Source organism: Rhipicephalus sanguineus, chromosome 10, assembly GCF_013339695.2.
Source record: "Rhipicephalus sanguineus isolate Rsan-2018 chromosome 10, BIME_Rsan_1.4, whole genome shotgun sequence".
Lineage (NCBI taxonomy): Eukaryota > Metazoa > Arthropoda > Arachnida > Ixodida > Ixodidae > Rhipicephalus > Rhipicephalus sanguineus.
In genome coordinates, this window is record NC_051185.1 from 61906118 (window position 1) to 61932727 (window position 26610).

General features: G+C 43.6%; 3 protein-coding genes across 3 annotated transcripts in view; 1 reads left to right on the forward strand and 2 right to left on the reverse strand.

Moving 5' to 3' along the window:
• LOC119406426 (oocyte zinc finger protein XlCOF6.1-like) overlaps window positions 1-26610 on the reverse strand; it is a 252305-nt gene that overhangs the window by 66085 nt on the left and 159610 nt on the right. The gene's annotated exons all lie outside the window — the stretch shown is intronic.
• On the forward strand, window positions 2720-8948 carry LOC125760253 (uncharacterized protein K02A2.6-like). The gene is made up of 3 exons (XM_049420093.1): window positions 2720-3265; window positions 3710-6395; window positions 8902-8948. The coding sequence occupies exons 1-3, from the start codon at window positions 2720-2722 to the stop codon at window positions 8946-8948; spliced, it is 3279 nt and encodes a 1092-aa protein (XP_049276050.1).
• LOC119406428 (zinc finger protein 135-like) overlaps window positions 11443-26610 on the reverse strand; it is a 33909-nt gene continuing 18741 nt past the window's right edge. The window contains exons 3-4 of the mRNA XM_037673174.2: window positions 16776-16870; window positions 11443-11610 (exon numbers count right to left, since the gene is read on the reverse strand). Of these exons, the coding sequence (XP_037529102.2) occupies window positions 11443-11610; window positions 16776-16870 (263 nt within the window). The remainder of the gene's footprint in view (window positions 11611-16775; window positions 16871-26610) is intronic.

Below are 26610 nucleotides of genomic sequence, written 5' to 3' on the forward strand. Positions count from 1 at the left end.
AGCTCAATAAAAAAAATCCTTCTTTGCATCCAAAAAAATTCAAACTTCGTGCAGCATCTAAAGCACCCTAGTATGGCTGCATCTTCTCTAAACAGAATAATAAAAAAAAATGTAGTGTCACACCTTGATGACATGACAGTGTAATTGGTAAGGATAAATGCAATGCTAAATGACACTGTGAAGCAGCAGCACAAGAGAGCATATCTAAAATGATAAAATGCAACGACCTCTCTTGTTTTCATAGCAACCGTAAATATCTTAAGCAACTCGACATAAGCTAACAAAGAACGAAAACACCCATCATCCCATGATTATTGCAACTGGAAACAGCATACACATTTAAATATTGCTCACGACAGTGTGGTCGCCACAATTCTGGCCACAAATAAATTTACTTAGCTACACAGCAACTCCAAAGTTGTACTTTATGAGCAACAGTAATGATAGTCCGAGGAAAGGAAAGAAAAGCCAAGTTTAACAGACCCTCACTATGTCAAATGATGACCTAGCAGACTATGCACGATACTGTGTGTGTCATCTATAGCTGCATTAGGAGTGAAGATACAGAGTCCAAGTTAACATTACAGTTCTGGCAACAATTAATATGCATTGCCAGGACAAACAAGATATACAGACACCTTAACCCACATCCCAATAAAACTTTTGAGTGATGAAGCAAATGTGCAGAACCTGTGTGAGAATTAATAAATGAGCAAAGATGGATATAAATAAGCAATTCGATAAATAGACAAGAAATGCAGAGCAGGATGCCCTTGATAAGCCTGCTAAGTTCCACATGGCTTCACCCAGAGCAAACAACAAACTTGTACAAGTTCCAGAGCTGACTAGATTTACTTGAATTTTGGCAGAGATCATCATCATCATCATCAGCCTGTCTACGCCCACTGCAGGGCAAAGGCCTCTCCCATGTTCCGCCAATCAACCCGGTCCTGTGCTTTCTGCTGCCACGTAATACCTGCAAACTTCTTAATCTCATCTACCCACCTAATTTTCTGTCTCCCCCTCACGCGTTTGCCATCTCTTGGAATCCAGTCAGTTACCCTTAATGACCACCGGTTATCCTGCCGACGTGCTACGTGCCCGGCCCATATCCATTTCTTCTTCTTGATTTCAACTATGATGTCCTTAACCCCCGTTTGTTCCCTGACCCACTCTGCTCTCTTCCTGTCTCTTAAGGTTACACCTATCATTTTCCTTTCCATCGCTCGCTGCGTCGTCCTCAATTTAAGTTGAACCCTCTTTGTAAGTCTCCAGGTTTCTGCTCCGTAGGTAAGTACCGGTAAGATGCAGCTGTTATATACCTTCCTCTTGAGGGATAGTGGTAGATTACCATTCATGATTTGATAATGCTTGCCGAATGAGCCCCAACCCATCCTTATTCTTCTAGTTATTTCACTCTCATGGTCCGGCTCCGCGGTTAATACCTGTCCTAAGTAGACGTACTCCTTTACAACTTCCAGTGTCTCGCCACCTATCGCAAAGCGATGTTCTCTGCCAAGATTGTTCCACATTACTTTAGTTTTATGCATATTAATTTTCAGACCTACTCTTCTACTTTCCGTATCCAGTTCAGTAATCATGAGCTGCAATTCGTCTCCCGCGTTACTCATCAATGCAATGTCGTCAGCGAATCGTAGGTTACTGAGATACTCTCCATTAACTCTTATCCCTAACTCTTCCCAATCTAGGGCCCTGAAAACCTCCTGTAAACACGCGGTGAATAACATTGGAGAGATTGTGTCTCCCTGCCGTACGCCCTTCTTTATTGGGATGTCACCATACAGCACTTGCAGATGTCACCATACAGCACTTGCATGCGAGAGACTTCGCAATGCACTTCAAAGAGAAAAGAGTGCACACTCCCGCGCACAGCACCCATCCAACCGGAGTCACACATGCAACCCACACAGCCCCACCAGAAAAAGGCTATTTGTAATTGTATTGAATGCGAGCGAGCATGTATCGCTACCTTCATCTGCGAGCTCTCTAGAATTGCCCACTGTGTCGATCAGAAGCCGGCAGCATAAGCACAGTTGCAAATGGGGGCTGGACAGAAATTGTGGTAGCAGTGATGTGGATTTTGCAAGCAAATAAGTGCAGTGGACTCTCGTTAAACAGAACCTGAAGAGACCACTAAAATATTTTCGGTTTAACAGCAGTTCCATTTAATGAGGTGAACAGGGGTGCAGAATTCAAGGACGAAACAAATCATATTGGAGGCATTTGTTTCATTTAAGCAGCAATTCCATTTAAGAGATTTCCACATACTGAGGGTCTACTGTATTTTCCATCGACGAGAAACGAGCCCTTATCAGCTCATTTCTAGAACAACCTTCCTATCCTGAAACAATGCTTTGTAAGATAGGCACATTTCCTTTTACGCTCATTGAAACAAAAAAACTGCAATGAAGTAGATACTTGCGGTAACCCACTGAACGACGCGGCCCAAGCTCTCAAGTGCGCATGTCCGCAATCTTTATCCCCCTTCCCTCTCCCCTTTAGTTTCCTATATATATTCACGAGTGTGAATAAAACCTGCGCTGTTTTTCTGTTGGCATGGTCCGACTGTCTCGTTTACTGCTGGAGCGGCGTGGCCGCCTCCCAACTAACAGTGGCGACGAAAATACCCACCGATACGCGTAAGCCAGGCGCCAGCTGCGAGAACGAGACGAAGACACCCATCAGCCCGTCCGCAGCCATGGCCCTCAAGCTTCCGGATTTTGCAGAGGAGACAGATAAGTGGCAAGCGTATCTCGTTAAGATTGACGCCTGTTTCGAAGCAAACGAAGTTACGGACGACGCGAAGAAAAGGGCCTTGTTGGTGGCAGCGTTAGGATCGAGGACCGTTGAAATCCTTTGTGGCAGAATCGCACCGCGAAAACCAAGCTCGCTGAGCTATGAAGAAGTTGTTTCAACGTTGAACGAGTACTATGATCCGTCCCCTAACGAGATATCTGAAAGCTTCAAGTTCTTTCACAGAAACCAACAAGAAGGGGAGTCCGTGCAGGCGTTTATCGTCGAGATTCGCAAGCTAGCTCATAACTGCAACTTCTCTTCGATGTTGGAGCGAATGCTGAGGGACCGCATCGTGTGTGGAGTGCGCTCGAAAAACCTGCAGAAACAGCTATTAGCCAAAAAGGACTTGACGCTGGCAGAAGCGGAAGCACTTGCTCTAGCAGCCGAAAGCGCAGAGTTAGGGTCGCAACAAATGACCGGGCAAGGTGACACCGTTGGGGTGTTCAACGTGAAGCATAGCAGACAACCCGAAATCAGCAGGAGCGAATGGAGCAGCTTATCGCAGCACTGCAGCTGCTGTGGCAAACAGGGACATCAATCCAGGGAATGCTCATTGCGACGGCGCAGGTGCTACAAATGCGGGCGACAAGGTCACTTGGCGCGAGTATGCACACGGACAGCCACCACCAACAGAACCTTCTCGATAACAGAGTGTTCAGCGGAAAGTGAAGATAACGACTGTAACGCACTACAAATCTGGTCAGTGAAGGGTAATGAAAGCCTGGTTCCGCCCCTACACAAACAGGTTACATGGAACGGAGTGCCACTGAATATGGTAATCGACACAGGTTCACCTGTCTGCGTAGTGCCTAAGGCGATATACGAAGCCCATCGTCATAAGTGGCCACCGCTTTGTAAAGCTGCATTAACTCTGTCATGCTATCTTGGGAAGATACCAGTGCGGGGCGTTGTCAAAATGCAAGCTTCCTACAAGTCTGCAACAGTTGACTGCGATCTCGTTGTGTTAGACTGCGAAGGACCTAGCCTTTGCGGCCGGGACCTGTTACAGATGCTCGAGACACAAGGGGCACCGCTTCTTCACATCGCGTCACTCTCATCGGACGGGAAGCTGGAGAGTCGGACAGCGGCACCCGTGATGCAACAGTACGCAGACCTTTTTGCGGAGGGCCTGGGAACCATCAAGGGACCACCAGCGCGGCTTCATATAAAGGACGGAGCAACCCCAAGGTTCTGTAAGGCAAGAAAAATTCCATTTTCTTTGCTAGACAAAGTGTCCGCCGAGCTAGATCGACTCGTGGCCGAAGGCATTATTACGCCAGTTTCCTATTCAGAATGGGCAACCCCGGTGGTGCCAGTGCTGAAACGTGACGGAACAGTCCGCATCTGTGGCGATTTCAAAGTTACGCTAAACCCAGTATGTGAAATGGAAAGTTATCCGCTACCCGTAGTGGACGACATTTTCGCTACGCTTCGTGGAGGGCAGCAGTTCAGCATCTTAGATCTACGTGATGCCTACAACCAAATTCTTCTAGACGAAGATTCGCGCAAGCTAGCGGTTATAAACACTCACAGGGGCCTCTTTTGTTACAATAGACTACCGTTTGGGATAGCCTCGGCACCAGCGATTTTTCAAAGAACAATTGAGCAGGTGCTGCAAGGCCTCCCAGGGGTCCAAGCGTACTTAGACGACGTCCTGATAGCAGATGCGAACGATAAGCCAACCGCGAACCTTCAAGCAGTCTTGCAGCGGTTCAGGGAATACGGTGTCAAGCTCCGCTCGGACAAGTGCCGAATAGGTGAGGAGTCAGTTACGTATCTAGGACACAGAATTGACGCGGCAGGGTTGCACCCGTCAGAGAAGAACATCGAAGCAATTAAGCTGGCACCAACTCCTCGGAATGTCACAGAGTTGCGGTCTTTTTTGGGCATGCTAACTTTCTACAATAAATTCTTGCCTAATTTGTCCACGCTCCTGAGTCCCTTATACCTTCTGCTGGAAAAGAAATCCAAATGGTCTTGGGATGAGCGCGAAAACGATGCCTTTCGAAAAGCAAAAGCCGTTTTGTGTTCCGCGCCTGTGCTGACTCACTTCGATCCCGCACGAGAGCTATTTCTGGAGTGCGACGCGTCACCCTACGGTGTGGGAGCGGCACTATTCCACCGAATTGAAGGACAGTATCAGCCCCTTGGATTTCGATCCAGGACGCTTACGGCCGCAGAAAAGAATTACTCACAGATTGAACGTGAGGCGTTGGCTCTGGTTTATGGCGTCACGCGATTTCGAGATTATCTGCTGGGCAGACAGTTCACGCTTCTAACCGACCATCAACCATTGCTGGGTCTCCTAAGAGCGGATCGTCAGACGCCGGCTATGGCCGCTGCGCGCATTCAGCGTTGGGCCATCATACTTGGTGCCTACCGTTATCGGTTGCAACATCGACCGGGTAAACTCATGTGCAATGCTGATGCTCTGAGCCGTCTACCCCAACCGTTACAGGAAGAAGCGGACCAGGAGGAAGAAGCTCAAGTCGTTCTGACCCTGGACCAGTGGGATCAGCCGGCCCTGCCATGGAAGGAGCTCCAAGCGCTCGCCGTCGCGGATGAGGTACTTTTCCAGGTACGCAAGTACACCCGGGAAGGTTGGCCGAAAAAACTCGACATGGAAGCTAAAGAAATCGCCGATTTTTACAAAAAGCGGCATGAGCTGTCTGTTAGTGAAGAACTTCTTTACTGGGGCCATCGCTTGGTAGTGCCGACAGCAGCGCGCGGGAAGTTGCTAAGGCTACTGCATGAAGCCCACCAAGGAGTGTCCACCATGAAGGCAAAGGCCAGATCATTATTTTGGTGGCCGGGCGTAGATCAAGACATCGAGCGCATTGCGGCGACATGCCAAAACTGTGTGCAAGCGTTGCCGATGCCTCAGGCAAAAGAACCAGCAAATTGGCCCGAGACGCACGAAAGGTGGTCACGTTTACATGTGGACTATGCGGGACCAATAAAGGGGAAAATGTTACTCATCGTCGTTGACGCGCACACAAAGTGGATTGAGGCGCTTCCCGTGTCACAGGCCAACTCGCATAGCACAGTCGAGGCCCTCAGGACGATATTTAGCCGTTTTGGTATACCGCGCACGGTGGTTTCTGATAACGGGACGCCATTCACTGTACGAGAGTTCGAGCGATTCATGGAGCGCAATGGAATTGCGCATATTCGAACACCTCCCTATCACCCCCAGAGTAATGGACTAGCAGAGAGAGCCGTGCGCACTATCAAAGACGGCTTGAAGAAGATGGGAGGCACTTGCCTCATCACATCACTGGCACGTGTATTGTGCAATTATCGGAACGCACCACACCAGGAGGGTCTTTCGCCCTCAGAGAGGCTATTAGGCTATCGTCTGCGCACAAGAATGGAGATGTCTTTTCCTTCCAGAGTCTATCCTGCCAAAGCTACGAGTGACCCAGGCTGGAATTTCGCACCGGGAGACTACGTGTACGTGCGAAATTACGGCGCCGGCGACAAGTGGTCCCCAGGCACAGTGGAGGCTACGCGTGGCACTCGCCTCCTGGAGGTAAAGACTGTGGATGGGCTTGTCCGCCGCCACGTGGATCAAGTTCGTAAGCGGAGCACAGATGAAACGCCAGCAGCCACACGTACTACGGCGCTCCACACGAGCCAAGAAACCGGTCGTGCGTTTTGGCTACTAAGAGGGAAGAAATGCGGTAACCCACTGAACGACGCGGCCCAAGCTCTCAAGTGCGCATGTCCGCAATCTTTATCCCCCTTCCCTCACCCCTTTAGTTTCCTATATATATTCACGAGTGTGAATAAAACCTGCGCTGTTTTTCTGTTGGCATGGTCCGACTGTCTCGTTTACTGCTGGAGCGGCGTGGCCGCCTCCCAACTAACAATACTCTTCTTTATACTAATATAGAATAGCACATCCAAAAACAAATATCAGTTCTCACTCATTTTAAGACAAACCAATTAGACGCAGCGGTCAATAGATATGGTATGTCACTGCTGAAATCATAAATTAAAGATTCAGACTGTAATGTCATCAGGAAAACAAGCCAAAGGTTTCTATGAAAAGGCTGTCACGATGCATTTCTGGCAATGTTCGTAGCATAACTCTTATTTAGTGCTGTGTAGATGGAATGGACACATCTGCAAGAAAAAGGAGATCTCTGTTAAGCCAGTGCAAATGCTCACGACACACCCAGAAAAATGTTTGCCGGTAATGTCAGCGGCACTTGCAGTTAACAGACTAATTATAATCTATCACACTTTTTTGTAGTCTTGTAACTGCGTAATCACTTTTTCAGTAACTAATTAGAAGTAACTACATACATTGCTGAAGAGACAAGCTCTAGTGAACAATACCAATCGAAGCGCTTGAATTTCGCTGGAACATATACAGTAAAGCATCCATGGTCATATCAGCAGTGACGAGAATGGCTAAGAGCGCCTGGCAGTTCGCTTTGCAGCATAAAAAAGATGGGACTTGTAGCTCTTTACTGTCTTTTTTAGAACTATAGTACAAATTAATATATTGACCAGAATGAATAACTGCTAGTCTGGCATAAGGGCCATGGTGAAATGACAACAGGAGTGCAACAGAATGCTTCGTGAAAAATGGCAAACATTAGGATGTCAAGGCAACACAAAAAGACATCAAACCAATTAGAAAACTGCCATGCAGACAAGACTTGGCATTGTGGTCTTTAGTCACTAGCAGAAAAGTTATCCACATCAGCACAAAAGACTGCTGGTATCCCTACTGAGAATTTGTAGCGCAATGTACTTGCTGTCGGATAAAAATAGTTACACCTCAATATATGGAGTACCAAACTTATTTTAATTTTGATGTTCACAAAATATCACACATCTTAAGCTTGGAATAAGAAATATTTATCCAAGCCAAGTGACCAGATCATTCAGTGTAATGTTAAATCTAATGCCTGATCGAATAAATTAAAGCTATAGATCGCAGGCACTAGAGGTCATATGGTTAAACTACTAAACATGCGGTTTTTCGCTAAGACACCTTTCAAATCACATGCTACATGACAGAGTGGCAACCAGTATGTGGGCGGACAACTGTGGCAGCACGTAAGGCCTTCTCGGTAATCCTGAGAGCAATCTTGAGGGAAAAACCATGTCATCTCATCAAAATGGCAAGTACCTAGCAAGAAATCAACATACGTGAAAAATAGAGTGTTGCCACTTATTTTGGGCACCAGAGAACAGAAAGAAGTTATTCTCGACTCATCGAAGAAAATGACTAACATCTTTACCACATATAAAGATTTTTTCGGTGACTGCACTGCTTGTGCCTGTGGCAATTTTTGAGTCTGAATAGCTGACTTTTCTCAGAGCTCCCAGTACTTACCTGCACTGCCCACTTCATAAAGTCATGCAGGTGCTCTGCAATAAAATCAACATGCAAGACTTCTCTTTAACCAATACATGATAATGACTGCCGCACAACGCGTTGCTCGATTCTTCAGACATAACACAAGTGCAATGTCACGAAACAGAAAACGTGGCAGCCACGAAGAAAAGCTGCCATGACACTGGTTGTTGCTCTGCTTTGACGAAGGCCACACCAGTGGTACAAGTGCATAAGAGTTACCGTACTTTGTAAGCCATACGTAATAACTCTACTAATGCAGGGCCCAGCGAAAATGTGAAATTGACCATATTTATGCACAACAGTGCTGCCAAATCACTGTACTAGATAAGTTAGGTGTGAGTGCACAACTGGATTTCAATATTTTGGGTAGCTGTGGGAAAAGCATGAGACTGACAGCTAATCTTTACATCGTATGGCTCCAACTACTATACCCTGAATCCTTCTGAATCTATTTCCCAGTGTGCTGCCTTGCAGTCCTTTACGTACGAATTGTGAGACTGGGCCACGTCTGTGGAGATAACTTCACAAAATCTTGCGCAGCTCACCTTGCGACTTCATACGAGAGCTTTCACTGAGGCAGATGAACATCTCTCAATCGTAGTGAGTGAGGGCACGTTAAACGGTTGCTTGGGTGTGAAAAGGTTCGTGTACAGTTGTTTGACTTATTGCCTGAGTGCATCTGTAAGTGTGCTGTCATGCTGAAGCAGATGTCTGGAGCAGTGTTGAACATCTTGACCAAGTGTACCTCCCCTAGGATGGCAAAGAACACTGCGGTTCCCGTTTTTCTTAATGCTGGAAAATAACGACACCCACACACTCAACAGCGTGAAATGATACACAGCCTCATGCACCTTGACGAGCAGTACAAAACGAAAGAGTGGAGTACAGCCTCCAGCATTTTTAACGATATCACGCAAGCGTCAACCGCACACAGTATCAGCGCCTGAGAACGGCGATAATCTGCGAGACCGGCAGTACTACTACTACTACTTGCTGCGTGTACTACTGCCGGTCTCACAGATTATCGCCGTTGTGAGGGGCTGATGCTGCGTGCGGTCGAGGCTTGCGCGATATAGTTAAAAATGCTGGAGGCTGTACACACAGTACAAAACAGTGAAGGTTTGTACTCAACTTAAATTTGGCTGTACATGCCATTTGTGTACTGTTCTGGCAGCAAGGTCTGGTACTAAAAGGCAAATACAGTAAAGGAGCATGTCTGTACGTGAGCCAAGTGTTTTTTGTCAGCCCTCCTTTTCAAATCGGATATGTATACAGTTACACCACAACTAGAGTAAATATTTCACACTGCATTTTAATAAAAGAACATTGCATCAAAGGGGACATCCGCAATTAAAGGGCATCGTTTTCCGAAGGCATGTTTTTCTTCCTCAGCCAATTCACAAAGTGTTCGTGGCTATGCTCGACCTTCCGTGATCCTCCACTAGCGCAGCACAGAAATCTGTGGAGGGCATGCTTCGCTGAAGGCAGATAGTTTACTTCTCAAAAACTACAGTAAATTTGAACTTGTAATTTGGCGACGGCAGGTGATCGCTACAGGACCACGAGGAACATGCAGAAACAACCTCCGGATAATAGCGATGTGGCCAAGTTCATGCTGATGATGAGGAGCGCGAAGCACTGAAGTGCGGAAATGCAGGTAATGGGTAAAACCATTTGGCAGTCAGCGCTTGTGTTAGTCATTCTTTCGCTTCCTCAGTGCTCCCTTACCTGTACTTCGTGCTTCGCGCTGCTCGTCTTCACCAGAAACCTGCTCGATGTACATGTACGATATAAATGCAGTCAAGTACAGCACTGCGGGCTTATTGGTACTGCAGGACTTAGACACTGATATAGAGCCAAAAAAGCTCACGGTTACACGTGCTGTGTGGGTGCACGTCTCCCCGATTATTTTGTCCGTGCGCCTTTTTAGCGCCGCAAATTATATTCCAAGTTAGGTTCATGGATTGGTACTGGAATAATGCATTCATTACACACATTCATATGCTTCAACGACATACCTTATTTTTCAATATAACCAGACCAAATTATGCAGGCTCGAAATCAGAAAGTATGGTGCACCAGAATCGAGCGTTCAACGAGCGCACCGTTTTTGACAAGTAGCATGCCCCAGTTCTTTGCATCCACGGCAACGAAAACAAACGGTCGTGCGTTACCTTTGCAGTACGGAAATTATTCACGTAGTACGTCCACCACTGACACCACAACACCGTCGATGCACTTACGTCTTTGTTCGTACGTACGACGCGTCCACGTGCGTTTGACGTATGTACGTACAGCAACTGTCACGACCGCAGGTGCCACTCACTCTTAAAATTATCGCGTCGCAGATTACTTCAGCGACGCATGCACATCTCCAGAACGTACTAACGTGAAAACATAACCAACATAGCGTCATTGAGCGAGTTCGTTAAATGAATGTAGCGCGTCCGCGTACACATGGAGAGTCAGAGGGTGGAGCGCGCCGCCGTCCAATGGCGGCCTCGTGCTGCGTGCCGCGAAATTCAAAACGCTCGACGTACGCGTTGTTTTTCTCGTTTTTTCTTTATTCTGCGTGAAGATACGAGACTAACCCCTGGTGTATTGTGGAGAAGACAGCTTTACGCTGCATGCGGGCAGGATTGCAAATGGCGGGCACCGCGTCATTTTCGCAACAGAAGGACGCAAACTACACCATTTTTTCGCGACTTTTGCGCATTTCTCGCGTCACCGCTTCTCATTTGGAAGCCGTTTTAGATAATTTCTCGTGCGAATTTGAGCTTCATATTTTCAGAAATAAAAGATTATAGTCCAAGGATGACAATACAGCCGAAAAAAAAAAACCCAGATTTTTTTCGGAAAACCGCGACTTTTCGACCCGCGTCTCCCCTTAAAGAAAGGGAGATGAACCCTATGTGCTTACGACATTCAGGGCTTCTTGTCTGCATGACTATGAGACACGTGGCGAATTAAGCTGCGTTTGAGCAAAAAGGATGCATTGCAGTGACCACAGGAAAAGGGACGCTCGCCTGTGTGGGCGCGCACATGTGGTTCACAAAGTTTCTTTTATGCGAAAAAGAAGCACTGCAGATCTCAAAGGAAAAGGGACGCTCTCCTGTGTGGGTGCGAATGTGGTTCACAAGGTTTTTTTTTATGCGAAAAAGATGCACTGCAGATGTCACAGGAAAAGGCACACTCTCCTGTATGGGTGAGAATGTGCCCTGTGAGATCCGAGTTCTGAGAGAATGCAGCTAGACACAGGTGGCACTGGAATGGGCGCTCGCCCGTATGTTTACAAAGGTGTCTTTGCATGTGTCCACTGTTCTTGGTCTCATAGGTGCACTGCCGGCAGGAATGCAATCCACCTTGAAAGAACACGAGTAAATAGTACTGCTGCTGGGATGCCGAAGACAAGGAACCTGCAAAGCCACAGGGAGCAGAGGAAAGCAATGCAATTCATGCATAATACACTTCATAGAATCCGACTGCAGCACCAGGCAAGCAAGAATGGTTATTGCACTGGTAAGTGAAGTGCATTATTGCCTACACAAACAGCATGTCACTGAAGTGGTTACACTGCAGTGACCTAGTACATGTCTCACAGGAGTTCTGCTCTACATCGCAGCATATCGTCCGTAAATGCATGTCTCATGCGATGGACGCTTTGTCTGAGTGGCAAAAGGAATTATAAGGCTACACCCAGATGTGCTGCTGTCTTCATTAACCATCACATGCTTCCTTGGGGTTCAATTTTTTGGTGTGTGGTCGATAATTCCCAGCGATTCACAGACAACCTATGCCAGAATTTGTTATTCAGTTGAAAGCTGAAACAGTGCAGCAAGGAGCTACCGCTAGGAAACAAAGGATGTGTTAACGTCCAATGATTCAGAGGAATAGCTTACCACCTGATGTCGTTTCATCAGATGACTTCGAGAAAGCGTTGCTCGGAGCATCCCAACCATGACACAAGTGCACCTTCTCTACACTTCTAGTGCTTACTATAATGTTTATACTCTGTCTTCATCGAACATCACTTCGGATTGTTGATGCTCAGTATTTGTATTACTTGAAGAGTTTCTATGTGTATAAATTTGTCTGTACGTATGTGTATATTGCTTTTCTTTGCGCTTTAAGACATCATTTCTGCCACTGCTTGTTCTTATATATGGTTTGTTATATTTTTCTTAGATTTGTTGTATCACCAATTTTGTACTCTTGAAATTTGATTATTCCTTTGATTTTTTTCTCTATGTTTGCATACTTGTTTATTGTAAGGTTTCCCACCCGCCTGGTCTTCAGCGACCGCAGTATTTTCTAAATAAATAAAACAAAACATGTCCAGCTCACGTTAGTTAAGATATCCCTTGTATTATTTTTTATTTTTATTAAATTAATTAGACAAGTGAATGATGCAAAAATATGAAATTGTTGGCAGAGGTGGATGTACGCTCAAACTGCAGAGCGCATGAGCTTCTTTAAGCTTCCCTAAGCTTAGTTAAGTCAGTTAAGAACTTTACCTTAGTTAAGAATCTGTATACACATATAAATTCAAATTACGTTATACACAAGGGCAAATTGGGGGAAGGGGGTGTAATATTCTTTTCACTGTTAAGATTATCCACTAGCAACTTATAGCTAAAGGCTCAGTAAAATTATTTAAAACAGATAACATTGGACAATGTAGCAATAAGGCAACTAGAAAACAACATTTATTCTATCACTTCAAGGTTATTGTATATACATAGGAATGAAGCAAATGATGGTGCCTAGAAACGTAGCATAAAAAAACACACTTTTGTCACGTCCTCAAGGAACATACATAGAAAAAAACGTTTCCTGACACGAATACTGGATCTTCGAAGATTAACCAAAAAGTGATTTTAGGCACTCCGTTCCCTACTATGGTAACAACAGTAAATGAATAGAAGAAAAGTGCAACGTGAAAACATGTGCAGTTCAAAGAATTAAGCTGACAAATGTGAAATTATGTACAATCCAAAGAGTCTCTACACTTGCAGCTTAATAAAAAAAATCCTTCTTTGCATCCAGAAAAATTCAAACTCTGTGCAGCCTCTGAAGCACTCTAGGATGTCTGCATCTTCTCTGAACAGCATAATAAAAAAAAAATGCAAAGTCACACCTTGATGACATGCCAGTGGAATTGGTAAGCATAAATGCAATGTTAAATGACATTGTGAAGCAGCAGCACACAACAGCATATCTAAAATGATAAAATGCCAAGTGCCAAGACTTCTCTTGTTTTCATAGCAACCCTAAATATCAGCTATCTTAAGCGTAATATGCAGATTAAGTGCCATTCATTGCTTGTGAATCCTGATAAAATAACTGTTTTACTATGGCAAACTACAAAGTTGTACTTCATGAGAACAATAATGATAGTCCAAGCAAAGGAAAAAAAAGACGAAGTTTAACAGTCCCTCGCTATGTCAAATGACGAGCCAGAAGACTATGCACGGTACTGTGCGTGTCATGTGTAGATGCATCAGGAGTGAAGAGACAGAGTCCAATTTAACATTACAGTCCTGGCAACAACTAATATGCATTGCAAGGACAAACAAGATATACTGATACCTCAATCCACATCCCAATAAACCTTTTGAGTGATGAAGCAAATGCGCAGAATCTGTGTGAGAATTAATAAATGAGCAAAGATGGATATAAATAAGCAATTCGATAAATTCACAAGAAATGCAGAGCAGGATGTCCTTGATAAGCCTGCTAAGTTCCACATGGCTTCATCCAGAGCAAACAACAAACTTGTACATGTTCCAGAGGTGACTAGATTTACTTGAATTTTGGCAGAGATACGTTGATTTAAAGATGTCCCCATACAGCACTTGCATGGGAAAGACTTTGCAATGCACTTCAAAGAGAAAATAGTGCACACTCCCATGGACTCCACTGACAATAGGCCATGACAAAACACAATCTAATTTTGCCAACACTAAAAGAGGACAGTGAGAGTGAAAATGGCTGCAGCTGGGGCTACTGCTGAGTGCTTTGCTGTGGGAGGAATGTCCTCTTATTCAGCGCTCTGTAGAAAAAACGGACACATCCAGAAGACGGAGATCACTGTTAATGTCGGCGGAAATGCTCACAGTACACGTGTAGACGCTGAGAAAATTAGGCCCAATGCCGGCCTGCCTGACATACTAAAGCCCAGTTTATTCAACTTGCACAATGCATTCATAACAAAGAACAGGTGTAGCCCCTGGGAAAGAAAGAACAAATATCAATAACAAAACTGAATACAACATACCCCCCTCCCTCTAAATTTAGCTATTAATTGTTAGTATTAGTAAAGAAACCTCAATGCAAGCACACTGTACTTATTTACACATATTTAAAGACTATACACAGCTTCTCACTGCCAACTTGATGGTCTTGCAAAATGTGCCTACTTAAAGGGGACCTCCAACACTATTCAAGGCCACATTTTATACTTGTGGGCTGCATAGACTGAAGGATGGAAATATTAATGCAGCAAGAATGGCTGTGAGGGGGGCATGTAGTCTGAAGTTATATAGCCTAGAAAATTCAAAAGGAAAAAGAACGCCTAATCTCAGCCTGATTTCTGTGGGTTCACATGACCACATTTCACTCGCAACTGGCGTTGCAATGCTCATCAAGTGGAAAGAGCTTGAAGGTCCCACGTAGGGGAAGCTTGCATTGTTGCCTATTCCATCCAGTACAGCGATCACACCATTGCCACAGTAAAAAACAAGATTGTGCCGCAGCCCGAGAAAAAGGGTAAGGTCAATGACAACGCGTTGAGGTGAAAAATATACAACTTTCGAACACCACAACAAGTGCAGAACACATACAAACGGAGGCTACTCAGGAGGGTACACAGGCAAGAATAAAATTTTTGATAATGACAAACCTTGTGTGTGCATTTTTCTATGCTAGGAGGCCACAGGCTAAAAAGCAGGCAGCGCTGCTATAGTGCTTCCAAGTTGCACAGCTTTTTTTTAATGACACACACTGTTTGCGTCAGCATAAAAAGTACAGCAAACTAAGATTTCTCGAACTTGCACCACTTCCACAACAATCAACAACGTACCATATGTGCAAAACAAGGTAGCTCACGAGCGTACACAAGCAAGAGAAAGAAGCAAAAGAAGCCTTTCGTAGGGTTATCAGACTCGTGCAAGCAAAAAGCCAGAGGCAGAATAGCACACAATGCCTCTATCGTGCTTTGTAGTAGTCTTTTCCTATCTTTGGAACAACAGGTATCTCATGTTTAGTGGAAAAGCATGCAAAAGAAAGTCAGATAATAATCTCTTTTTTGATGTATTGCCTCGATCACTTGTAAGGTTACATTGATCCAATCAAAGACCTGCGCTCTTCTCCATCATTTACACTTCCAACAGTTATAGCCTCCACAATATGCGCTGACGCAGTCACCAGCGATGTAGTGATTTCATTGCGTGCTTAAAATATTAAATATATTGATATTGGCTCTTTGAACTATATAAAAATTATGCCTGGCAACTAGTCTACGCAACACACAAATAAGAAAGAAGTTTTTCAATCGGTTTCGAGGGACCCTTGAGGACTGATGGAGCAAACACAAGCAAATTATTAAGTCAGGTTACACTGAACGGAGTGATTCACATAAATGAGCAAAGTAATCGCAGAAAAAGTAATATACGTTATTTTCCTTCCTGTGCTCAGCCCAGCAGCACAGGACTGTATAATCCACATCCAATCTAAGCCAGCCTCTGACATAATGGCATGTGTTTGACGTCACCCACAGTCACTTAAGAAATTTTCTTAAAGAATGACGGATGCCCTGAAAGCGACATTGTGAAAGAAACTCGGCAGTTGAGCAATATAAAGACATTCGAAAGCAATTTACGTACACAATAAGGAAATGAATCTAGCCCCATAAAAAAAGCCTGTGTGCTCCTAGCCTTTAGAGCTTCTTGCATGCAAGACAACGGCCCATGTGGCGGGTGAGGCTCTTTTCATGTGAAAAGGATGCATTGCAGTGGTCACAGGAAAAGGGACGCTCTCCTGTGTGGGTGCGTATGTGGTCGTTGAGGTGATGTTTCTGCGAAAAGGATGCACTGCAGTGGTCACAGGTAAAGGGGCGCTCCCCCATGTGGGTGCGCATGTGTTGCACAAGGGTACTTTTACCCGAAAAGGATGCACTGCAGTGGTCACAGGTAAAGGGGCGCTCCCCCGTGTGGGTGCGCATGTGGTAGTCAAGGTGATGTTTCCGCGAAAAGGATGCACTGCAGTTGTCACAGGAAAAGGGACGCTCTCCTGTGTGGGTGCGCATGTGCTTCACGAGGTTCTCTTGATGTGAAAAAGATGCACTGCAGTTTTCACAGGAAAAGGGACGCTCTCCTGTGTGGGTGCGAATGTGACTAACAAGGTGCGCCTTCTGTGCAAATGACACATTGCAGTGGTTACAGGAAAAGGGACGTTCTCTTGTGTGGGTGCGAATGTGCTCTTTGAGATGAATGTTCTGAGAGAATCCAGCGGGGCACAGGTGGCACTGGAAGGGGCGCTCGCCCGTGTGTTTGCGAAGGTGTCTTTTCATGCGGCTCCTGACCATGGTGACATAGGTGCACTGACGACAGGAATGCAGTCCACCTTGAAAGGACACGAGTGAATCGTACTGCTCCTGGGATGCCGAAGACAAGGAACCTGCAAAGCCACAGGGAGCAGAGGAAAGCAATGCAATTCATGCATAATACACTGCATAAAATCCAACTGCAGCACCAGGCAAGCAAGAATGGCTATTGCACTGGTAAGTGAAGTGCATTATTGCCTACACAAACAGCATGTTATTGAAGTGGTTACACTGGACTGACCCAGTACGTCTCGCAAGAGTTCTGCTCTACATCACAGAATATCGTCTGTAAATAGATATCTTATGCAATGGACGCTTTCTTTTGTCTGAAAATAATTGATACAATCTAGCAACCCTCACAAAAATGACTCAACTAAGACTGAAAAGTCTCCTTCGCAAATTGTCATATTAAGTGGCAAAAGGCATTGCAATTCCACTTCCAAATGTGCTACTCAGTCTTTATTAAACATTGCATGCTTCCATGGGGTTCATTCTTTGGGTGCGTGGTCTACAATTCCCAGTGATTCACAGACAACCTACGCCAGAATTTTTTAATCAGTTGAAAGCTAAAACAGTGCAGCAAGGAGCTACTGCTAAGAAAGAAAGGATGTGTTAACATGTCCCAGATCAGTTAGCCAAGGTGTGCCTTAATTTATTTTCAATCTTTGCTTTTATAATTAGACAAGTGAATGGTGCATAAACATGAAATTGTTGGCAAAGGTGGATATATGACCAAACTACAGCGCATGAGCTTCTTTAAGCTTTGCTAACCTTAGTTAAGTAAGTTAAAAATCTTACCGTAGTTAAGAATCTGTATCCACATACAGATTCAAATTACGTTATACACAAGGGCACAATGGAGGGGGTGTGCGTAATATTCTTTTTGACTGTTATAGCTGAAGGCTCAGTAAAATGGATTAAAACAGGATGCATTAGACAATGGAGCACTAAGGCAACTAGAAAATAACATTTATTATATCCCTTCAATGTTGTTATATAGACATAGGAATGAAGCAAATGATGGTGCCTACAAACGTCACATAAAACCACACTTTCGTTACATCCTCACAGAACATACATACAAAAAGACATGTTTGCCGACATGAATACTGGATCTTCCAGAAAACAAAAAAATGATTTGAGGCAGTCTGTCGTCTACTAAGGTAACAACAGTAAATGAAAAGAAGAAAACTGCAATGTGAAAACATGTGTAGTTCAAAGAACTAAGTTGAAAAATGTGAAACCATGGACAATCCATGTACAATCTGCTTGCAGCTAAATAAAAATATCCTCCTTTGCATCCAAAAAAATTCAAACTTCATGCAGCATCTAAAGCACCCTAGTATGACTGCATCTTCTCTAAACAGCATAAGAAAAAAAATGCAATGTCACACCTTGATGACATGACAGTGTAATTGGTAAGGATAAATGCAATGCTAAATGACACTGTGAACTGAATGACACTGTGACACTGTGACACAAGAGCATATCTAAAATGATAAAATGCCACGACCTCTCTTGTTTTCATAGCAACATTAAATATCAGATATTTTAAGCAACTCGACATAAGCTAACAAGCAACGAAAACGCCCATCATCCCATGATTATTGCATGTGAAAACAGCATACACATTTAAATATTGCTCATGACAGTGTGGTCACCACAATTCTGGCCACACACAAAGTTGCTTAGCTACACAGCAACTCCAAAGTTGTACTTTATGAGCAACAGTAATGATAGTCTGAGGAAAGGAAAGAAAAACCAAGTTTAACAGACCCTCACTATGTCAAATGACGAGCTAGAAGTCTATGCACGGTACTGTGTGTGTCATGTATAGATGCATCAGGAGTGAAGACACAGAGTACAAGTTAACATTACAGTCCTGGCAACAACTAATATGCATTGCCAGGACAAACAAGATATACTAATACCTTAACCCACATCCCAATAAAACTTTTGAGTGATGAAGCAAATGCGCAGAATCTGTGTGAGAATTAATAAATGAGCAAAGATGAATATAAATAAGCAATTCGATAAATAGACAAGAAATGCAGAGCAGGATGTCCTTGATAAGCTTGCTCTAAGTTCCACATGGCTTCATCCAGAGCAAACAACAAACTTGTACAAGTTCCAGAGCTGACTAGATTTACTTGAATTTTGGCAGAGATACGTTGATTTAAAGATGTCCTCATACAGCACTTGCATGGGACAGACTTCGCAATGCACTTCAAAGAGAAAATAGTTCACACTCCCATGGACTCCACTGACAAAACACAATCTAATTTTGCCAACACTGAAAGAGAGGACGGTGAGAGTGAACATGGCTGCAATTGCGGCTACTGCTGATTGGTATGCTGTGGAAAGAATGTCCATTGCAGCATGCTTTCAGAGCAGGATGTGCCACGCAGGCTGTAGAAACTCTGGATGCGGCTTCGGTTCTGGTCCTGACCACAACTTCCACTGCAACTGAGCAAGCAGGGTGTGGACAACTTATGGGGACGCACTGGCAATGTTTGAAGCTGATGACCTGTTCGAAAGGGTTTAAGAGCTTGCAAAGGCACTGTCAGAACCTGCGTAAAAAAAGTCCAGCTAAGAGCGTTTTATACGTGCCAAAACTTACTGCACTAGCACCAAGTCAAAGTGGCAGAAAAAGCACAAGTAGCCTATTCCTACAGCTGCCTGACTTTTCATTTCTACAGTGTACAAATAGATGTCATTAGAACACACTTAGTCCTGGAAAAGAAACAAAAGCATTGCCTTCAAATAATAGTGTAGAACGATTTGAAATTTGCAGGAGAAATTGCGTACATTTTAATATTCAATATATAGGGTGTCCCAAACATTGCGCAGCACGATTTAAAAAAACAGGAACGTAGTTATGCTAAGCACGCCTAGTGCATATTGTTCCCAGTATACTGTAGTAGCCACTACTAATTTTTTCGTTAATGATGTTTAGGTAATTAGTCCTAATTTTGTTTCTAACTCGATAAATACTTACCTAATCATTATAATGGCTCCCACCTTTTGAGGGTGGGAGCGTAGTCACGTATTATTTTTTATATTTCGCGTGCTTTATCAGCAAGAGAAAATGAGCACGTAATTAGTACGTCGCTGAAAATAGTGCAGTTAGATGTCATTCGAGCATGCCTACATATGCCTCATTGACATCTTAATGATATGAGGCATATCATTAAAATGTCAATGCATGAATATGCATTCATACCTCAAGGTTTCCTGGTGGAAATTACAGAAGGGTAGGGAAATGAAAACTACGCTTCTTTACCATATTATATGGCGATTTGCGATGGATGTCCTAATTGCGCACAATGCTTTGCATTCATTCTCGCAATAAGACAATTTAACGGTTGGCTGTGGAGCTGGTTTGACAAACAAAGTGTCAGAGTAGTTAGAGGCGATAAACCTGCAAGCAGTTTTAGGTAAATTCAAGCATACTATAATAAAGTCAGCTTGATGAAGGGGGGTGCAAAAATAGAGTGTTCTATACTGAGAGCACGTGGCAATCTGCTCTTTTGCATTGTGCTCCGTCAGTGTCATAGATCGTATGCCACAAAAACCTTCCTCTTGTTACTCAATTAGAAGATTCTTGGTTGTCAAGACAATCAGTTAATTACCAGAGGCATCCAATATTGAAATAGACTTATAGTTGCTGAAGACTTCATAGAAGCTTTATGTGCACATTTTAGAGTGTTAAGAATCTGAAGATGTTCTACATATGATGGAATACAAGGGAAACAAAAGAAGGGCAGTGGATCAAGGTGCAAGTTTCTTTCATAGACAACATCCACTGAAGACAAGAAAAGCATAAGGTTCATTATTTGCAATTGATAATTGAAGTATGACATAAATGCACACAAATTAACATGCACAAAAAAAGTGCTACTGCATTATCTCAATATGTACGACATCTCTTGTGTAATTAAAAAATTGCGGGTTCGGTCCCCACCGGCCGCGTCTTTTTTTCCATGCACATATTTTTGTTTCTTTTCATGCCATATTTCAAAATAACTATGCTTCAATTAAATACTAGAAACAATGCTCTCTCTGCTTTCCATGGCTTCATTAGGTAATGTCTACTACCATCATGGTCTGACTACTCACACAGGCATGAGTGCTTATTAGTCATAGTGAGGCTTATAAATTGAAATGAAATGTGCATTTTAGGAGAACCCATACATCTACAATGATTTATTTTTAAAAGTTCATTATTCGACTGTCTTGCATTGTTCAGTCAAAACTGTCCAAAACTGTCCATGTTCAAAACTGTCTTGCATTGTTCAGTCATATTGAATCTATCGGCAGGAAAGCCATAACTTATATCACTTTTTCAAAGCGAAGCTTGCTACGAGTTGCAGATTTATAGAAGAGTTGAGATTTTTTTATTTATAAGTTTATTAGTACAACCTACATCGCCCAAGTGGGCATTATTGTAGGGGGGGTAAAAAAAAAAATCACGCCATTGTACAGTCCAAAAAAGTCAAGCACATTCGCGCAGCAGTGCATGCGCATTCACGAAAAGCACACATCTTGTAGTGACCAACGAAAAGCATCAGCGGGAAGATCGACAACACACGCATCCAACTCATTCTATTCACAAACAGTGAAAGGAAAAAACGAATGAGCGAAGACACCGGTACGACAGCTGATCTCACGGATTTTTTTCGAGTGATCGTTTCTATGTGACACGTAGTATGGGCTCATCATGTACAAACTTTTGTTAATGCGAATTTCATCACAAAAGATGGAATGAAAAAACTTTAATCGCAAGAATTTTCTGTGCTGCTCAAGAAGTTTCCATCTTAAATTACTTTTAATGCAGGTAATACTGGAGTTAAAGTTGTAACTGCCACTGACAAAGCGTGCAGCGCGGTTTTGCATGCGTTCAAGTTTATAGATTAGAGTTTGACCATGAGGATCCCACACTGGACAGGCATATTCAAGGATGGGTCGAACATTTGTAACATAAAAAGCTTCTTTCAAGCTTTTTGGGGCAGACTTGAAGTTGCGTTTAATAAAATTTAACACACCGTTGGCTTTGCCAGTTATGTAACCTATATGCTTGTTCCAAGATAATTCGGCAGACAAGTGTACACCAAGGTATTTAAAATGTTCAACACGGTCAAGTAGTGCTCCTGACAAACTGTACGAAGAGTAATATGGCTTGCGTTTCCTAGTAAAGCTAAGGAAACAACACTTATTTACATTCAAACGCATCTTCCATTTTATAAATAACACAATCATCTGAGTACAGCCTCACGTTTGATGTTATCGTCTCTGACAAATCGTTAATATCGACCAGAAAGAGTAAGGACCCAACACTGAACCCTGTGGCACCCCGGAAGTTACATCGACATACGCAGAAGAAGAACCATTTACTCGGACGTGTTTACTCATACAGATCAGGGCCAGTTGGTTCAAAACACTGCTGGATAGTGGTGCTTGCGTATGCCTCTTCCTCGTGCCCGTTCCTTTGCTGGCTTTCATCAAGTGCAGATTTATGTGGCGGCAGTGGCGGCGGTGGCAATGGTGTTGTACGCAAAAAACCTGGCGTCAGTGAGTACAGAAATGCGGCCTTCGAAGGTCCACCAGTCGCATGCGTATTGGTATCAGCCGTTTGTATGCACTCTATAGTGGGCTTGTTGGCGATCAGCCATTTTTGCAATATGGCCTTCGAATCTTTTATTGAGGTCACTTGTCATTCCACATTGCCACATTTCATTGCTGCCTGGATACGAACGCTTTACCGTCGTTTCCTGAATTGAAGCGTTGCGCTGCTAAGCACATGGATGAAGGTCCAATTCCTGGCATGGAGGAAGGAAACAATTAGTAGGGAGCATTGTGCAATGCGACAGAATGAAAAATACTAGGTCAGGACCTAATTTTGACCATAACTATTCATCGTACCTCATGATGTACAATGTGAAACAAGAGGCCTAAGAAGACAACGTCATCCAGTCACGAACATATTTTAGACCAAGCCACATAGCCACACACTGCATATCCAAGGATTCACACTATGCTACCGCACAATTTAAGAATGCTCATAGACAGTGGGAATCAGGTTTCATAAAAAAAAACTCTACTGCATGAGAGAGCTGGATGCCCCACAATAAACACGTGGATGTCACATGCAATGAATATAAATATTTACAAGTAACCATCGCCGATCATCTCACATGGTCCAGTCACATCATTTAAAACTGCACATCCGCCTCATGAACACTTGGGTTTCTTCACCACAAATTAGATATCGCCCCTACTCGTCTAAAAATACTAACATATAACACCCTCGTGAGGATTCAACTAGAAGAAGAATGCATAGTGCATTATATAGTATGCTGTCACAAATGAAAAAGAAAATGTAGAATACTTATACTACTGCAACATACGTATCTATATGTATGAAACGTATATCAAAATCAAATTGATGAAATTGAAAATGGCGCAACATTTGATGGTTGAAGAGAATACAGCCACATTTACATGTATTCAACAAACATTACTTTGTCATTAGTGGCCCTGCTAGAAGAAAATAAATTATTTGGTTGATGTAAATACTGAGATTGTGCTGACTGAATGCGCAGCACAATAACACAGGCAGAAATGATTACAAGGAACAATGCAAAATGAAGCAATGAAAGATAACCACTGTAATGTCATTTCAAGTTCATTGTTAATTTTGTGCGATGCAAAAGCAGAAATTCCACTACAGAGTTTTTCAGGAACTGATCGACAAAACAGTTTCTCTCAGCACAACTTCCATGAAGAACTGCCCTGTTAAACAGACATGTAAAGACATTGTAAAGAGTATGCATCACCAAGTACATAGCTTGCACAAATCCTGCGTAAAAACAGGCACAATTTTTTTTCTGCCGATGAGTGAACGTTCAACACTGCAATGAAAGTTCATTTTTCTTTCCTATTCTGCAAGACTAACATGGCAAAAAGTAGATATGTAGTTTCACTCATTCCAAAATAACCAGTCCAAGGCAGCAGTCACTAAACATGGTAATACTATTGTCACAATCTTAAATTCATAACCACTTCAGCTGCAACTGTTGCTATCGCATGCATTGCATTGGCCTTCCGGCAAAACTGACTTTTACTTCTTGCTTTTATGCAGCAAAGTATGATAAAGAAGAAATGATTGCACAGGGGTTAGAAATGCACCTACTGATGAGCAATAATTACTTTAGCAATATATATGAGATGCCATGTATAAGCAATGCACATTAATAGAGGTTAAACTAGAGCCTAGTGCTTATGACGATTATGGTACGAAAAAATGCCTATAGTTGCACTCAACGTGAAAGCTGTATTAAGCATGGAGCAGAGATTCACCTGTCTTTAAGCGACGCTCGCGTTCACGGGCAAGTTCGTGCTGGCGTTCCAAACATGCAACCTGCTCATGGCAGAAATGGAACCTTCATTGGCGGGAAAGGAAACCATTTGTGATGCAGTGGTGCCATCTTCCCTCATGCTTACCCTCACTTCCTTTCTCCGACCAATGATATACTGCACTATACATAGCTATGCTAAACTCTGCCTTTCCCCTCCTCATTTTCGTCCTCTTCACCTTCACTTTTCCTCATCCCTTTTCCACACCCACTTGTTATACCGTACCACCCCCTTGTATACTATACATGGCTATGCTATGGTATGCCCTCCCCTCCTGCTTACATCGTTACCCTTTTTATACTGCACGGCTATGCTATGGTCTACTCTGCCCCTCCTCATCGCCCTCTTTTTATACCGTACTGCACACAACTATGCTATGCTTTACCCTCCGCTCCTCCTTTACTTCATCTTCACCCTCACTCCCGCTCGCTATACTGTAGCACATATGGCTGTGCATGCGTTATTCTCCCTTTACTCCTTACTGTCCTCACCCTTACTTTCTTTTCCACCTGAGTGCTACGCATATTATACACGGTTATGATATACCTCACCCTCACGTCTCCTATTCACCCTCAATTCTATTTCACGCCCCCTTGCTACGCTGTACTATATACGGCTATGCCATGATTTACCCTCCCACCATCCTTTCCCTCCTCCCCACCCTCATTTCTCTATCCTGCCCCCTCGCTATACATGGCTATGCTATACGTGGTTCTGTCTGCATTACACAAAACGATATGAGACGACGACAATAGCATACAATGACTGCATACCACAGCCCGCACCCCTAAAGTTCTCTGCACTTAAAGAAAGAATGCTCTTGAAAACTTGCACTGTGAACAATGATGTTCTCTCTCGATGCACAGGACACCTGTTTTATAATGCTCTAGTATTACTGCAAGCTATCCCACCACCAAGAAATGGGAAGGATAACTGCATGCAATACTACTAAGCCCAGACACAACCATGCGCATGATGCCAACATACAATAATGCCAAGGAAAAGCACAGCGAGTGTTTGTAGTTTTTAAGTGATGTGCCGATAGTATCAGATAAAGAGAAAATGAATTCAAGTAGACAACACAACTCGCCACCGACAGGAGCCAGACAAACAGCGTTCATATTATGCGCATGCAATGCTCTGCCAACCAATCTAAGGTGGCCACATCCACATGTGGCTGTCATGAATGGTTTTTACAAAAGCCTTGATAAAGCTGGGCAGTTTTACGTATGCAGTGCTAAACTGTTTAAATGCCATACTTGGCCCACATAGTGGCTGGTGAATTTTTGTGGCACCAGTGAGCACTGGGTCATTGCCTGGTGGTCAAATGCCTACACAATGCTGTCATTTTCATTCTGCACCATAACGAGCCAACACAGTGTCCCCAGTGTTTAGTGATGGCTCAGGTGACTGCACGGCTGGTATATGGGCCAATTACCACACTTCAGTTGCTGAGCACTGCTTACAATGCACCTTTGATCTTTCTTCAATATAAGAGGCTCCGTATGCTTGCAGAATACGCTGATGTGCATTTGATTGAAGCATCACAGTGGGAAAGAAAACAGGCGTTTCGAGAGTGAAGAGTTCTTCATTTAAAACTGCTGCAATGTCTTAGGTTCTGTTTGTAGGCAATCGTTCTCTTGCCAAGTAAACTCTCAGTTAGAAAAAAGAAAGAGCAATCAGCACTGGTAACAGACAGGGTGAAGCGGGCATTGTCACTTGCCTAGGATCAAATAAACTGAACATACCACAACCTACAATACTAAGAAGATTTCCACTAGACGAACACGCCACTAGAAGTTATGAGCTCGAGCCAATTTTTGCAAGAACGAAAACTTCCATACACAGTTTTTTTTCCGAGGACTGTTTCTGACTGGAAAAGTCTCCCTGAGGCCATCTTCCAGTCCCCTAGCTTTGTCAAATCTCTAGAAAAGCTTTTATTGAGTGAATTATGTATATGTACAACATTTCTGTTTTATTCGTTAAATTTTTTGCTCTAGCACTGCTGTGCTACGTTATATTGGCATCCATTGTACTGCCCCTTCAGCATGGGCCATAAATGTTGGTCCGCAGTGTCATGACATAAATAAATGTCAAGCTCATGGTGCTTAAACACCTCCCCACGTCAGTCCTACTCCCCCCCCCCACAGTCCGCATTTTTGTCGTGCGGTCATATGTCTCCGATGAAAACAGTATAACCTAGTAATCACCAAGTCAGCACTAGAAATCATTATAGAATTCTTTTTTTCATGCTTGAACAGGCATTTTAGCACAAACATGGCGAACCCGGCTCCCTGTCGTACTGCACCCATCCAACCAGAGTCACACATGCAACCCACACAGCCCCACCAGAAAAAGGCTATTTGTAATTTTATTGAAGGTGAGCGAGCATGTATCG

What these genes read in the sequence shown, in the direction of transcription:
- LOC125760253 (XM_049420093.1), top strand. Translation starts at nt 2,720, where the DNA reads ATGGCCCTCAAGCTTCCGGATTTTGCAGAGGAGACAGATAAGTGGCAA. An exon ending in ACACCGTTGGGGTGTTCAAC is followed by an intron (nt 3,266 to 3,709) that starts GTGAAGCATAGC and finishes TATCTTGGGAAG; the next exon opens with ATACCAGTGCGGGGCGTTGT. An exon ending in CCGCCACGTGGATCAAGTTC is followed by an intron (nt 6,396 to 8,901) that starts GTAAGCGGAGCA and finishes ATGCTGAAGCAG; the next exon opens with ATGTCTGGAGCAGTGTTGAA.